The 16,997-nt window shown below is 34.0% G+C and overlaps 1 protein-coding gene across 1 annotated transcript in view; it reads left to right on the forward strand.

Annotated features, from left to right (window-relative positions):
• The window catches only part of LOC129002008 (ubiquitin-conjugating enzyme E2 Q2-like), a 30,135-nt gene extending 14,130 nt beyond the window's left edge, over nt 1-16,005 (forward strand). The window contains exons 2-8 of the mRNA XM_054429492.1: nt 1,545-1,649; nt 1,870-2,091; nt 2,990-3,149; nt 3,589-3,809; nt 7,013-7,159; nt 9,085-9,151; nt 12,655-16,005. Of these exons, the coding sequence (XP_054285467.1) occupies nt 1,545-1,649; nt 1,870-2,091; nt 2,990-3,149; nt 3,589-3,809; nt 7,013-7,159; nt 9,085-9,151; nt 12,655-12,686 (954 nt within the window). The 3' untranslated portion in view covers nt 12,687-16,005. The remainder of the gene's footprint in view (nt 1-1,544; nt 1,650-1,869; nt 2,092-2,989; nt 3,150-3,588; nt 3,810-7,012; nt 7,160-9,084; nt 9,152-12,654) is intronic.
• The last annotated feature ends 992 nt before the right edge of the window (nt 16,006-16,997 follow it).

Raw genomic sequence — 16,997 nt, forward strand, 5'->3', positions numbered from 1 at the left:
TCAAGATTCTGTATTACTCAATCAAAAATCATAAATTTGATTACCGGTATTTCTCGGATATTATAGCAGCATGGGTCCTCTAGTTTAATTGTAAATGGGTGCTATAATTAGGTATCACTAATCAGAATGTGAGTGTACTGGATCATTAAAAAAAGCACTAAGCTGCGATTTTTATCGAATTTCCCTATAGGGAATAAGCTATTACCGTAGGTCTCATGGTAAGACTTAGTCCCGGGACCGATTTACTTTATCATTTTGATGTCCCCAGAGGCCAAAAGCACCATTCGTTCAAATTTTTATATGTATGTGTCCTTGAACACGATAACTTGAGTAATTTTTATCTGATTTTGGTGAACTTTGGTTTAAAGGTGTAAGGCGGAATAAACTTGAATGAGTTCGCGATCCATAAAATATTACTAAATGTGGTTAATAAAACTGTTCATTATGTATAGTACTTATTTACTTCCCTTGAGTTTCATCACGATCGGATGGTCGTTTGGTAACGAATAAAGGACAAACATTGGATTATATGTATATACAGGGTGACCGTTAAGTCTTAGGACGACTTTATAACTTTTAAACGACAAACGATATCACAACCACAATTGGTATACCGTTACTGGAAATTGTAAGCTACTTTTCTGTGTACATGGTGGTCGGATATCACCTTTGGGTGTGACACTGTCATTTTTTAACGGATGGTCCTTTTGAAGTACGGTTTGCGGCATTCTTCTTTGCTTAAAATTCCCTTTAAAATGATCCCCATAACTTCACATTCAGTGATCCAAATAACTCTTCAGGGCGATGGCCCACAAGAAGTCGGAAGTAAATCTTGAATGGAAGCATAGGTTGATATGCACATCAAATTAAAGGTATTTATTAGTAGAATACAATGCCGCAAACCGCACTTGAAAAGGACCATCCATTAAAAAATGACAGTTGTTTAAAGATTAAAAAAAGTTTTTTAATTTAAAGAAATTGGCTAATTTTTAAAATCTTTGAACATCTGCCATTTTGCGCAGGATCAACCTTTTGAAGTGCGGTTTGCGGCATTGTTTTCAGTTGAAGTAGACCTTTAAAATGATGTACAACTCAACATAGGCTGTCATTAAAGATTTTCTTCTGACCCCCGACTGACCGTCCCCCAAAGGTGATATCCGACCACCATGTACACAGAAAAGTAGCTTACAATTTCCAGTAACGGTATACCAAATGTGGTTGTGATATCGTTTGTCGTTTAAAAGTTATAAAGTCGTCCTAAGACTTAACTGTCACCCTGTATATAACAACAACAAATTAGTTGTTTTACATTTTGAGCTTTTTAGGGACTTATGTCCCTACATGCCCCTAGTAATTAGGAATAATGAATGATAGGGGTAATTTTGCCAGATTTCTATAAGATATATTTCATCTGTAACTTTAAGGCCATTTTAGCAGTCTACTTCGGTAATGAATTATCTGGCCTTAAAGGCAAATTAGATTTTGTCTAATGAACATCCATGTAAGTTAGTATTGATGCAATTTTCACCTAAAAATATTTCTAGGAAACATATCCGTCCACGCCTCCAGTATGGTTTGCTGATACGGAGGAAACAAGTGTTACAAACGCAGTTCAGATTCTCAGCAATACATCGGGCCGTGACAACCATGTAAGTATTTAAATACATTTTATTGTATTTTTTTGTGTAGCATCTTAAGTTGTAGGTCCTTTAATCAAATAAATATGGTAAACTTCTCATGGGAGAGGAACTTTTGCTTCATGAATTAAAATACTGAGTAAAATGTCATCCTTTTGATTATTTATTTTAAAAACTATTTGGTTTATACATCTAACAAAGCCTATGTGAATTGACTCTGAATGTTTTGTAGGTGATGAACCAAGTGGCAATCCTGGTGCGAGAGCTGTGTCGCCTACATGGAGTGTCAGAACCAGGTGAGTTGGAGAGACTGACGCTAGGAATGTGGATGCCTCCGCCACCAGTCCAGGGCGATCCTCATGAGACAGAGGAGGACGATGACGATGATGACAACGACGACGATGAGGACCTGCACCTGGAGATGGACGAGAGCGAGATACTTGCTAAGAATAAGGTAAATGTTAGACATATTTTAAAATTTAAGATAGTGGTTCATATTAAGGTACTGGCCACGATTAAGGAAATTACCTTAGGCCTAAGTAAAATAATTGAAGGTAATTAAATATTGTAGGCTTTACACAACCAAATTAGTATTGAGGAAAATTATGTATTCGAAACGATTGCAGTAATTAGGCACAAACCGCACCGCAGACCCCTAATTTTTTGTTATAATTTCCTAATTTTATAAGATTTTGTAATTTTCCGTTTCTTTACATTTTACAAAGTTTTCTGCAAAGGTCTAAGTTTGTAACTTTAAAAAGGATAGAGATATTTTTATTATTCAAAAAGTCCCAGAATTACAGAAAATGTATATTTGGATATACATACATTTTCGTTGAAATCCAAATCAGCCATCTTACCTCTGTTTCCATAATGTGCTCTTTAGCTAGTCTAACATTTTCATTATTAAAATGCCACCCATCTTTGTTGCAATCGTAATGTGTCAAAGGTTACTAGGCATAAAAATATGTAAGATAAATAAAACATGATCAAATAAACAAATCCAGCACAACATATCATGACAAATGACAACCTATTTTGTCATAAAAGGACTTATTGATCAGCATTGTACTGTTATTAAATTTACGGAAAGTAAATAAAAGAAACGTCTTATAACACTTAAAACATATATGTTACCTATTATTCGCCTATTGGGTCTGATGATGATTGGAGTGTCCAATCGAAATCGATCACCACTTACCATCTTTTTTGTATATTTACCGTCTTGTGAGTAACAGTATAAGCGTAACTATATGTTTTAAGTGTTATAAGACGTTTCTTTTATTTACTTTCCGCTATAAAAGGAGTCCTAGGGCTATTAAGTGGTTTGTTAGATTTTTTACATGTTACAGGCTGAAGAGATGGACGCTGAACACAGTAATATGTTAGAGCGACTGAGGCAGAATCAGCGACAGGACTATCTGAGAGGTCAGGTCTCCGGCAGTGTACAGGCCACTGATAGACTCATGAAGGAGCTCAGGGACATTTACCGTTCTGAAACGTTTAAAAAAGGTAATCTCCAGCTGTGCATTTTTGCATCCTCGCTACGGGAATCACATGAGCTTCGAAAATTATATGGATTTTTTGGCAGCATAAACATCTAGGACTGTAGAGATTCATTAAAATTTGGATGATTTTTTTGTGAAACCCTACATTTGGTTTCAATTGAGTTGACACTACATACACGTTTTACCTCGGGGGCCGGGATACTTAATTCTATGATGCTCTAAAGAAATTGATGGTGAAGTAGATTCGTAAATTCTGCGTTATTTCAAGTTCACAGAGACTTTATCAACTTTACTGGATTTTTTAAATTCCTTAAATAAGAGCATGAATTTTACACCACCTTGAAATAAAAACTCTGTTGGCGAAACTATAAAATTATAGTGATCTGGTCCTGCAAACAGGATATATTTTCATGAGGAAGTATAGTTGTGTGTGTTGTTGACAGGCATGTACAGCATAGAGCTGGTGTCTGATAGTCTGTATGAGTGGAACATCCGCCTCATGTCTGTAGACCCTGACTCACCCCTACACAATGACCTTGTTCTACTGAAGGAGAAGGAAGGCAAGGACTCCATACTGCTCAACATGCTATTTAAGGAGACTTACCCCTTCGAGCCTCCGTTTGTCCGTGTCGTTCATCCTGTGATTTCCGGTGGTTATGTCCTGGTGAGTTTTTTCCACTAGAAACATGAGCTCAGATGTAGATATTTTCTTTGTCATAAGCTGATAGACCCTTAATGACTATAATTAAAATTTGTTGTTTGGTAGGCCAATTGATGCATTGACATATCAAACTAAATCAGTTTTAGCGAATTTCCCTATAGGGAAGTAGCTATTACCGTAGGTGGCATGGTAAGACCTAGACCCGGGACCGATTTACTTTTTCATTTTGATGTCCCCAGAGGCCAAAAACACCATTCGTTCAAATTTTTATATATGTATATATATATAGACTTATATATATATATATATATATATATATATATATACGTCCGTGAACGCGATAACTTGAATAATTTTTGTCCGATTTTGATGAAATTTGGTTTAAAGGTGTAAAGCAGGATAAACTTGAATGAGTTCGCGAACCAGCACGATCGGACCATGGGAACGGGGCTTTACGGGGGGTTTTATGGGGTAAAAATTGGTTTTTCTCACTTTTGACCCTCAAAACACAAAATATCCCGATTTCTCTTTAGACCTTTTTAAAGAGCTTAAAAAAACAAATAATTTAGTATATAAAAGTATATTTGTTTGATTATTAGTAACGGAGAAAATTAAAAAAATTGTAAATTTAAAATTCCCATGTTATTCTTATGGAGAAATTGTCAAATGTTGTAGTTTGCTTGTTTATGGATATATTTTGATAAAACTTGGCAAATTTATTTATTTTGTACTAAGCTATCAATATTTTACTCAAAAACACACTTTATTAGTTTCCTTGTAGCAGCAAACCTAGGTACTCGTTAATCCTAATGTTATTAAAATATATTTAACTGAAAATCAACTCAGACAAATGGAAATTCGCTTAGTCGGCAGGTTTGCTGCGGCGGGGGTATTTCTATATGAAAGGGCAAAAGTTAAAACTATCTATCTATATATAAATAGGCAAGCATGTTTCTTTAAAACCTCTTTTCTCAGCTCGTGTGCAACACAGGGAAAATCTACGCATACCGTTAGAAAGATATTTTCCTGGATATGTACAGAATCCCTTTAAAAATTAAAATAGGCTCAAGTATAAGCACAAAAAATGAATTTAAAATAAAAATAAATTAACATGGGCTTTATGGGTTGCCAGGTGACAAAATAACAACGAAATATAAACAGAAAATCCAAACAAATTGAAGAAACTACAATCTCAAGTTTTATTTATAGCGAGGGGTGAAAATATAGAGAAGCCCTACATACCTTGTACCATAGACTAACCAATACAAGTAGACTTCTCATCCCATTGTAAATTTTGAAGCACGTTTTTCGTGTCTAGTTCATGTACGTGACACAAAGGCGCTAGTGTCGACGAAACTTTGTTTCCATTATTTTAGGGTTAATTTCTTGATTTGTGCTTTACTGTTTGGTTATATAACTAGGGGACAAGTTATTGTTTATGATTAGATCGTATTATTTGTTTAAACGAGGTTTTAAATGGCTGTAATAACGGGAAACAAATTGTAAACAAAACACGACCTCTACATAAACCGTACATGAACTAACAATAAAATTGTCTTCAGCTGTTCCATAAGGATGAGAAATCTACTAAGGGCGTATGTTTTATCTATGCTTGTACCTTTGAATTACAACTACTGTAGACATTCCATCCCAATGTTAAAGTTGTTGCCAGTTTTAATTAAATTTGTCGTAGTTCATGTGAGCCACCAATAGATTGCGCTGATTTATGTGAAAACACGAGGTTTTTTACCAAGTCAAACTTATGGAATGACTTATTATGAGCTATAGCAAAGCAACTGTTATGACTCATCAACTTTGTCAACAACAACAAATTAGGTAGACATTATAATTTTAGACACACATTCTGTGACTGGCTCACACGACTACATGTTTTTTTTTTATTAAAAAATAGTAACAGCTGGGGATTTCTACTTCAGTATCCAATAGTCAATCCATGTACATTACATATTTTTGGTCGAGTTTTCGACCACTGGACACAACCCCTAGTACCTATTAATTTAGACTATGCCAATACATACTCCATTCGTAAATTGTTTTTCCTCAGTGTTTTGCTAATTTCCCATAAGGGAATTAGCTATTACCAAAAGGCTCATGGTAAGACATAGACCCAGGACCGATTTGCTTTTTCATTTTGAGGTCTCCACGGGGCCAGTAACACCAGCCGTTAAGTTTATATATTCGGGTTGTTCATAAAGGAGTGTCACAAACTTCAGGGCTAATAGTACTAATCAATCAAAACAAAAAAGGTCATACAAACATTGGTTGAAGTTGTATATTTCTTCACAGGACCTTAAGTGACTCTTTTTGACCCAAGGTCAAGTTTTACGATCGAGGCAAAGCCGAGGTTGGAAAACGAGCGAGGGTTAAAAGTGACTTTTTCCCTGTGTGATGCACTATATTTTTTGGCATATTGCATCATTAATTAACAAACAAAACTAGAAAAGGAAATGATTTTTATGTAAAGATAACCTCTCAAAAAGACTTCCAGCTTGTTTTCAAATCTGCTAATGCAAATAAGCAGCTGTTTAGTAAGTGATTCATTTTGTCTATTGTGATTGTGTTACAGTACATTATCGATATGTCAATCAATCGACAACAATACCTTGCCTAATAAATCAATCGATAAATAATTTTGATCGATACGATTGCCACAATCGAAATTTACAACTGTTTACTTCAGCTGATTTTTACTCCCTAGAGACTGAAAATTATTTTTAAAATACTATTTTAGACCCGCATGCATTAAAAACGGCTATGAGATTAATTTTCTTCTTTCAGTTTTAATTTAATAGTATGTTATTATTTAGTAGCCTATATGTTTTGCCACAATATTTCATAACTTGGCAGAGATTGGTGCGCAATTGGTGAGTTGAGTGATGATTTCATAAATTCTCTTGGCCTATTTTTAGATAATTTCTTTATGTTTATACCTTTGGCAGATTATCTGTATGAAAGGATGACTTCCATCACAGGCACTATGAGGAAAAACAGGAAACGTATACCTAATGCTCTAAAAAAAAAATTTGAAGTAGGCCAAAAAGTTTACAACCGTAAAGACCACAAATTGATGGTTGTGTACAAGGAAAATGCCTCCCAAAAGAACCCAGTACTTCTTCTATCAACTAAGTGTGTTGCAAAATCTGTAATAAGAAAATATAAGTGAGTGGATGTTTTATGTGTGACAGATGGGAGGAGCCATCTGTATGGAGCTACTGACCAAGCAAGGCTGGAGCTCGGCCTACACTGTGGAGGCAGTCATCATGCAGATAGCTGCTACACTGGTCAAGGGCAAAGCTCGGATACAGTTTGGTGCTGCTAAAGTCGTAACGCAGGTAAGAATGCTGCAATTTAATCCTTTGTTTGATTAAAAACTGGTGACACTTTTATGTTTCTTGTGGTTACAATAATTAGTGATAGTCCGATTTGGATATCGGACTACCGAATCTGAGCTAGAACTGACGCCCAATCGGATCCATAAAATCTGATCTGGGGCTGGATCCGATTTTTTTTCACAAAACGTTCTTTATAAAGTACAATTCATACAAAATAACAGGTGTTCCGTCATAGTGATGTATTAAATAATCTATTTAATAGTTCAAATGATTAAAATAAATTCCACATAAAAGGGCCATGTACAAGACTATCAGTGTCTGTGTCCATATACAAGACTATCAATGTCCATATACGAGACTATCCGTATCCATATACAAGACTATCTGTGTCTATGCCCATATACATGACTGTATTCAGGATAGAGAGGAGATAGCGAACTCTGGTTCTCACCATTCTTTAAGTTATAACAGGGGTGTTTTATTATAACATTTAAAAAATGTTAAGTTGTCTCCAAAATCCCCATTTTTGGGGGACCTCAAAATTTTTCAAAATCATAAAATGAAACTTCCTGCTAAGATTGTACAACCACCAAAAGTATATCTCTGTATATTTGTACTGTAAAAAAATATTTGGGGGGGAGGGCAGGGTCTTGACTTTTTATTCATTCTGTATACAAGACTATTTGTGACTATCTATTGGTATCCATTTACAGTTCCGGCCATATAAAGAGAGAAAATGTCAAGGTAGACCCGGTCCAATTAGCTAATCCGCTGTTGTCAAAACATAGCTATTGTTGTGAAACCAAGGGGGCGCGCTACCCCATCCCAGTGGTCATTGCTACTGCTTCCCTTTAACTCTTAGAAATAACTCGGCCCAGTACAAATTCTATAAATCAAACTGGTGACATATAATTAAGTGACAGGTCATTTTATTCACAAAGTGAAGACGAACATTACAAAATTTGAATCACAATTCTACGTTGCTTCGTTGATTGGCTAGTTTGATTTATAGAACACTGGGTCTAACCTAGAGATATGAGGTTAGATAGTTGTTTTTTGTAGGAATGGGGATTAAATAAGGCATCAACACAAAACAAAATATAATTTATTAAATATGGGTGTAGAAAATCGTGAATTGGCACTATTTATAACTACTCGACTCGAATTTTCGAGTAGTAATTACTACTCGACTCGAGGTCGAGTATTTGAAAAAACTCGAGTAATTACTCGAAGGTCGTGTACTCGCCCACCCCTAATGTTTTGACAACTTGGGATTAGGCCTGACCAGGTCTACCTTGACATTTTCTCTCTTTATATGGCCGGAACTGTATAAGACTATCTTTGTCCATATACGTGGTCTATAAGTATCCATATACTTTATTGACGTCGACATATACTGTGACATTGCCTAGCCATATGAGTTATTGACGTCGACATATACTGTTGCTTAGCCGTATAAGCTATATTATTCTATAGGCTATCTTATTACATCAACCTTTTAACATTACCAATTTAATTTTAAACAGTGTGATTTAAATTGGATTTCTGTAAATATTAAGTTTAAAAAAACCATCCTTATGACAGTACGTATCTGGATCCGAATATGGTACCGACATTTTCTTGGATCCGCCCATCGCTAGTTACTATCCTTTGCGTACAAAATAATATAGAGTTTTGTTAAATTGTCTCTCCTCTGGTTAACATCATTTCCTTGACAGGTATAGTTTGTTTAGAGAAAGGCTCTAGGCCAGGAATGTAATTTGTAGAGTAAAGGGACACAATCTCTACACTTGACAAATTACAAATTACCCCAAGGGCAAATTATTGTGTGTTTTCTGTGTGTACTATGACTTTTTATATTAGGTAAGCTCGCTGCTATCCAAATATTTTAGTAATTTAGTGTATCATAATGATGTTTTTCACAGGGTCAGTACAGTTTAGCAAAGGCACAACAGTCCTTCAAGTCTCTAGTACAAATTCATGAAAAGAATGGTAAGTTGAAGTTTAGTTTTGTCTTTTAAAATTTTATTTCACAATTTAAAATTACATACTGAGTTTCTATTGAGGTTTTTGTACAGTTAAAAGTGGTAAATGTGGTGGAAGAAGAATAATGCATTTTTAAATTTGGTTGTATTACATTTGCATCAAAGGTTTGCTGACTATAAAATTTGAAATCAATAATGTAAAATATATGATTACACTACTGCTCCCACCGATATTCTTCAATATTCCTCAAGTTTTTATTGCAATTTTGACACATTCATAAACTAGATACAGTAGAGCGTCAAAATTCCGAACAAATTGTGACTGTAGTTCAGGTTACCAATTTGTTCAGATTTTTAATCATAACCTAGAAATGCCTAATAGACACATAATAGGCCTACAGTTTTAAAAATAAAGTTCTAGGATATAGTAAATGAAATAAAAACAATAGTTTTTGTACTTAAGTGTACTCCATGTACATTAATGTAGTTCGTTTCTTGAAAAAAATATGTAGAGTTCATTGGAATTAAACAAAACACTGATCAGAAACAGAACACAAAAAGAATCTCTCTAAATCTAACTGTACAAAATCACTTAAAATGTGAGTAGCACGAGTCTTTCAAATTTAGTTTCTTCTCTAACTGAATGACACTTACTTTCCTTGTTATCTTCTGCCGAAAGAAGCCTGCGCAGCACTTGCTTCCTATAGATTCTTTTTAACTTTTCAATGACGCCCTGGTCCATTGGTTGAAATATTTTACTGTTAATCCAACAGCTTTGTATGTCACAACAAGCTGAGTTACATTCTTGAAACATCTTGGTTTCTTGCTTTTTCCAACAATCAATAGGGAAAGAGCATTATCTACACTAGCATTTGCAGATATGTACTGTATATTGATGTATAATATTGATAACAGTGCAAAGATGAGAACCTTACCCTACTGAAAGTAATCACACAGCTGACTTATTATGAGGGCTGTCCATTAAATTGGGCTTTCCATCAAGCTCCCGTCATGGTCGGACGACATAGTTTAAATCTGAGACCTCTAGTTGATGTATTTACCGCTCTGGTACAATAAAGGAACTTTGCTATTATACCAACCACACCTAGGTTAGGATAAGAAAACCTAACCTAGCCTAAGGGTAACCAATTTAGGTGTGGTCAGTATAATATCAAGGTACCCAATAAAATCATCTGCATGTGATAAAGTTGAAAAATCCTATACTCTAATACGAGCAATGTTTGCTTTTATGTATGTATGTATGCTTGCACCAAGATCTCGAAAACGGCTCCGACGATTTTGTTCAAATGTTGTAAATAGTTTATTCCTGGCCCAAAAACGAGTTTACTGCAGTTAGAACTACCAACAAAAATCTAATTTCGTAGAAAAATGAAACTGATAGTCTAATTTTTTTAACATTAGTCTTATGGGTTGCTAAGTAACCATCTTGGCTGAATTAAATAACAAGGAAAAAGTAAACAAAAGACTTGTAAGTTGCCTATCCACAGTATACTAGCAAAACAAAATACAGTACAAAAGGAAAAACATCAGTTGTTACTATTGAGCAAAGATTATACTGAAGATTACTCGATACATTGTAGTCAAGGGTAGCAGTGTGGAGTGCGGGATCTGTTTATGACGATTAGGTTACAGTATATGCAATCCTTAAATGCTATGGGAAGGGAAGGAAACAGATCCGCGATGTAGGAAGTGGTAAAGGAAGTAGTAAAGGCGAGCAGTCCGGAGTGTGGGAACTGTTTATGACGATTAGATTAAAGTATCTGCAATCCTTAAATGCTATGGGAAGGGAAGAAATAGGTCCGAGACGTAGGAAGTGGTGAAGGAAGTAGTAAAGGAAAGCAGTGTGGAGAGTTGGAACTGGAGACCTTTTGTAGCAGTTAGATTAATGTATCTGCAATACTGAAATGCTATGAGAAGGGTTGGAAACATGTCCACGACATAAGAAATGGTGAAAGAAGTAGTAAAGGCTAGCAGTGCGGAGTCTGTTGAATGTTTGTGGAAACTATATTAATTTATCTAAAATACTAAAATGCTATGGAAAGAGATGAAAACAGGTCCACGACGTAGGAAGAGGAAGTAGTAAAGTTTAGCATCGCAGAGTGTGGGAACCGTGTGTGGCAGTTAGATTAATGTATCTTCCATCCTAAAATGCTATGAGAAGGGAAGGAAACAGGTCCATGACGTAGGAAATGGTGAATGAAGTAGTAAGGCCAGCAGTGCAGAGTGTGGGAACTGTCTGTGGCAATTATGTATCTGCAATTCTAAAATGGTATAGGGAAGGAGGGCAAACAGACGTAGGGAGTGGTGAAGAAGGAAGTAGTAAAGGCGAGCAGTGTGGAGTTTGGGAATGGATATCTCTATCTGCAATACTAAACTGCTTTCAGAGTAAACTAATAATTTTCCCCGAGCAAAGCTCGGTCCCCAGGTACTGCTTGTGAATGTTGAATGATTGGAAAGTAGGCTAGTGGTTTATAAGGATTGCGTGTCAGATAATGAATAGGCAACTGCAAGTATTAAGTGGCAATAAAAGTTTTGTACAGCTGTTAAATATTAAAAAAATAACAGTTATCCCTCTAAATATAAAGACTAGATCAACTTAACCGATCCTATACAAACAGAAACCTCATACACAAAAATATCTAAGTATGAAGTGTGTTTTATCTTATAATAATACCTTAACAACTAGGCCTACTTACAAATTCCATGCAATGAAATGAAATGAATAAGTGCTTTACTAAACGATAAGGTAATATGTACATCCAAAAACATAACACTTTGAAACAATGGTTGATAACAACCGTCTGTTTGGTTGACACAATTTTTGCCTTTATGAATATTAGTCTTTAACAACATTTAGCACAAAAAGAAATGAACATTTTTCTACACAATAATTAAAAGAATAATAAAACACAATTAGAGTACTCAATAGACAACAAAACATAATACAGAATTAAGGATATCGGATCAAAGTAAACAAGTTTCAAGGTTTTTTAGTTTTATTAACCTAAAATTTAGAAGTTAAACTCACTTATAAGTCCCCATCTATACTTCCAGGCTTCCCTAAGGGAGTTTGTAAAGACATGCAATGATAGTATTTCGCATCAAATGTTTTTGAAATAATATCAAGTAATAAAATCCCTTTTATTTGTGATCACTCCTAAAGTCAGTACAGACTGTACGTACGTCCTCAGTACAGACTGTTTTACAGGATAACTCTCATGCCATTTGTTTAATGTTAAACTAATATAAAGAAAATACAGCTAAACTATTAAGGTTGAACGCCAATTTACATCAAATATAAATTTTGATCCTATATCTGAAAGTTGTGACATGCAGCAAAATAAAGGAAGGTCATTATTGAGAATGCATTCTGGATTCACCTGAGTTTTAAATCACCCTCTTGAAAATCAGTGGAGTCTAAATCTTAATATATTTTACAGAGTATTACTTATTTTGTTTTCAATTACAATGTTGATGTTTTTTGCCTAGGCTGGTTCACTCCACCGAAGGAAGACGGCTAAAGGAGGTTCAGTGTAAAGTGGCTGTGATCGCAAAGACTTGTATAAATTGCACATTGGAGACTGTTACATACGAGAGCCTAAGCAGAGGCCTGTAAATAGTCTGCAGCTGGTTGGTGTACTTGATTCGTCTTATAGTGTTTAAATCCTTTGCAACCTCTGGCTTTTGTTTTCTTAAGTTAAATTATGTAGGTGTTAAGAATTATTGTGCTGTTATTTGTTTGAGAGGATTGTTTTGGAAAAGAGTTTTGAAGACTTGTGAATTATTTGGGGATATCTAAGTAAAGGGCTTTAACCCCCAAAATTGCAAAGAATATTTTAATGAAGTTTTTTGCTAAAGATGGATTAAGGGTCAGGGTTTTCAAATATTTTAAAGTACACATATAAATTCATAGAATTTACAGAGCTGCTAGGTACTCCTTATTCAGTAGTAGGGCCTTTGTTCTTGTAGGATCAGGAACAAAGGCTTTTTTACTTTAATTCTACAAGAAAAAATACTCTACTAATGAAGAAAGAGCGAGTAGCTTCTAAAATTAGAAGTGTTATATATAGTTAGTCTTTTTTCAAAAGCCTACAACAAAGCTCAAAGAATAATTTAAGCCTGTCTTGATCTGGTGATCAGTTGTTGACGACTTTGGTCTTAAGCTACATCTCACATCAGATGGCATAGATTATACAGGGTGTCTCTGAACTCTCTGCCGTCCTTTTGAAGGTATCATTCCTGGACCTAATACAAACTGAACCCCCCCCCCCTGCAGCAAACCTGCAGACTAAGCGAATTTGGAAATATGGTATCTGCAGAAACAGCTGATGTTAAATCAATTGGCCAACCAAATAAAAAAGTGAAAAATAAAAAAGAAGCCTCTTCTACTCTTTTTTTTAATTTCTCAGAAATTAGGGGGATCCCAACCCCTTTAAATAACCAGGTTGCTTTGATGAAAAAGTGTAAAAATATCCCACCGCCTTTTTTTTTATGAAGATAGGGCAGTGAATAACTCAAGTGATATAGACTAACAACTAGTTTTTTTGTCACATTTTCGTATCCTACCACCTTAGCTTACTCAAATACACCAACTTGTGCAGATACTGTAATTAGTTACTCGATGTAAATAATAGTTGTAATATTTACGATCCTTGAATTCACTATTCAACTCATGTTAAACATGTTATTAATTTGTTTTCCAATATTATCATTTTGTAGAATATGAATGTTAGATTTTGTTGATCTGTTAATTATTTTAATTTGCTTTTGGTTTCAGAGCTCCACATTAGTGTACGTTATTCCAGTTTTAAAGTGTTTAATTCATTTCAAGTTCCATTCCTGTAAGACTCGTAATGCACTAATGCAGTGAGACGATGAGTTAGACAATTAGTATCATACTACAAATTTTTAACCGTTCATTCGTTTAAGAAATGTAGATATAATTTGTATCGCTCTAGAAATAATTATAAGTGTAATATATCTTAAGGTTTTAAAATATTTTAGTTGAACTCAGTCATACTTTGGTACACTTGTTACTAACTAGGAATTCAAAATTCTAAACAACGTTTATTGTTTTTTTATTAGTCGACATACTAATTGTGTATTAAATTTTATTATGATGCGATTGAACATTTATTTCTTAGCCCTGTTTAATATACAGTACAAAACAATAAAAATTTCCTTTGGTGACTCGGAAATATAAGTGGTCTCATTGAGTTAATCCAGTGCTGCCAACCATTCAGCCTCTTGTAATATTGTGACGCTGCAAAGTTCTACTATTTTTTTAAATAAAGTTACATTTACTTCCATACTGTTTTGTCCTTAGTGGTGCTTGGCATATTTATATCTCAACGGATATTCCTGATAAATATGAGTCTCTACATTAATTTTTTTATTTCAAAATTTCTTATTGCCTTGTTGACTTGCTCAGGTTTTTTCTCATCTGATTATGATTTTTAATGTTCATTGTGATAAACATTTAAAAATTAACGCACAATTTAACTTGTTAGGACAAACCAGCACTTTTATACACAATAATTTTAATAAACAATATCAGCAAATTTAACATGAGAATATTTTTCTTATGAAAAGAGTAAGATTCATTAATAGGGTTTTAATATAATCCTACTAATATTATAATAATAAATTGTGAATGTATGGATGTTTGTGTCTAACTCTAAAGTTCCATCACGTGAAAACTACTGAACCGATTGAGCCAACATTTTGCAGAGAGGTACTTGATAGTCTCGAGAAACACATAGCCATATTAAAGTTGTGAAAACCCTATAGGGCTATGCCCCACAGGGGTTTAAAGTTTCCATGTGTATTCTTATGAGTCATATTTAAAAGGAATTAACAAATTTTGGTAGCTGGTTCTATGATATTTAAGGTTTACCAACAGGGTGAAGCACTTTTTTTTCATTTTTGACAACACCTAATTTAAAATAAGCAGCAACAAAAAGGTGCACGCAATGAGAAATGTCGTACAGTTATGTTTATGTTTTTAATTTAATAAAAAATTTCTATTTGTGATATGTATAGTGTGAATGTTTGATAATTTTGTTTTCTATTTAGGTGCAGTGGTAGAAGTTAATGGCTATGGTAATGTGTTTATCTATAGCATACTGTAAATTTAAAGAACCAAATTTTCTCAAACTGTGTCCTCCCCCATTGTAAACGAAAACGCAGAGCACGAGTAGGGCCTATAACTTCAATAAGCATTTTATACTTATACGCCGACCCCGTACGAAGTATGGGTATTCTGCTGGTACAATATAATTCCCAATTGTTTTAAATAGCCTAAAAATAACCATTTGTTCAATTTAAATTGCATGCTTTACAGTTTTTGGTATTCTGGAAAGCCACATGATTGTGAGTCACCTTTAAATGTCAATCCTTAGAAGTAATCAAGAATGATTACCTAAAGCATAAACAGGAATATTATTTTGTATTATATGTTAGGCATTTAAAACATTTATTGTTAGGAATCTGTATGATCAATTGAAAATTTCTGAATCCTCTAACAGATCTTTTGTCAGCCCAAATGCAATTATGATGTACTTATTGTAAATCCTAACAATATTTTTATAATTAAAAACCTAAATTTATTATTAATTGTAACCTTAGCTGGAGGTGATATCATTATTGAAACGCCAAACATATTTATTATTATTGAGTATTCTACTTTGTAATACACCTGACTGAGCCTATGAAGCCTAATTCCAATTAATTATTTAATTAGAAAGTCTGATGTTAGTTTCTAACTATATAAACTGAATTAGTGTTTTTCTTGTAAATACTTAAACTAACTCTATAACAATAAAATATTGTTTGTAAATAGCTTATTGCTTACTTTATAAAATCCTTGTACACTTCAAAGAGATGAACTACAAAGAGATGAAGAATTAAATAGAGGTGCCTTGAAAAACTACTCCTTGAAGACATTTTCTTGTATGTAACACATTTTACTTTCCCAATGAAAGTAGTTACAGTACTCTACAGAGGAAACAGGATAGTCACTTTGCTAGAATCCTAGAAATTTTTTACTGCACTATTACTGCAATACGTTAATTAAGAACTTAGAAAGACAATTATACCTACTAGTGTACCTGTTGCTCGAATTCGAGCAATTGCGAAGCATTACAACAGGTGACTCAAAGATTATGGAAATACTCACGATCTACACAACAGTTAGATATAATCAAAATCTTTTGTAAATATCTTATCTTTTTTCAAAAAGCTGATCTTGTTTTTTAGTGTAAAAAAAAACATTATTTCTATTTCTTTTACTTGGTTGTGTTCTATGACCTTTTCTATGTTTCCATTGTTTGCAAATCTGTTATTTCAATGATTGCTCAAGAAGTGTTAATTAAGTTTTATTTTTAGCCTATATCAAATTGTCCAGGATTTCTCGCTCTTTTCCATTCTAATAATTACACCAACCCAAGTTTCGTCTACAGATGCAATATGCCAAAGAATATCAGCTACGTACAATCTCCAAGAAGTGGTAAAAAAGGCAGAAACCAACCCATACAATAATAGACATAAGTTAACTCCATAAGAAATAATTTTAAAAGTTACTGTGATATTAGGATTTTCCACTGATTTGGTAATAGAATATTTTATTGAAAAACATGACACGATGCAGAAAAAAATCAATTTTAAAATCAGAAAAATCCATTGCAAATACTGTATTTCATTTGGACAAATTCAATAAATCACAATTTAAATATCAACAGCTGTTGCATTAAAAAGTAGTGTAGAATTGTGTATATGGTCGTAATGTAAACAAATCTGAAGAGGCAACTTTAAAGGCTTCTGGGGCGGAGCCC

Source organism: Macrosteles quadrilineatus, unplaced genomic scaffold, assembly GCF_028750875.1.
Source record: "Macrosteles quadrilineatus isolate MER2022 unplaced genomic scaffold, UCM_ALF_1.0 Scaffold_9__3_contigs__length_116548681, whole genome shotgun sequence".
NCBI classification, from domain to species: Eukaryota; Metazoa; Arthropoda; class Insecta; order Hemiptera; family Cicadellidae; genus Macrosteles; species Macrosteles quadrilineatus.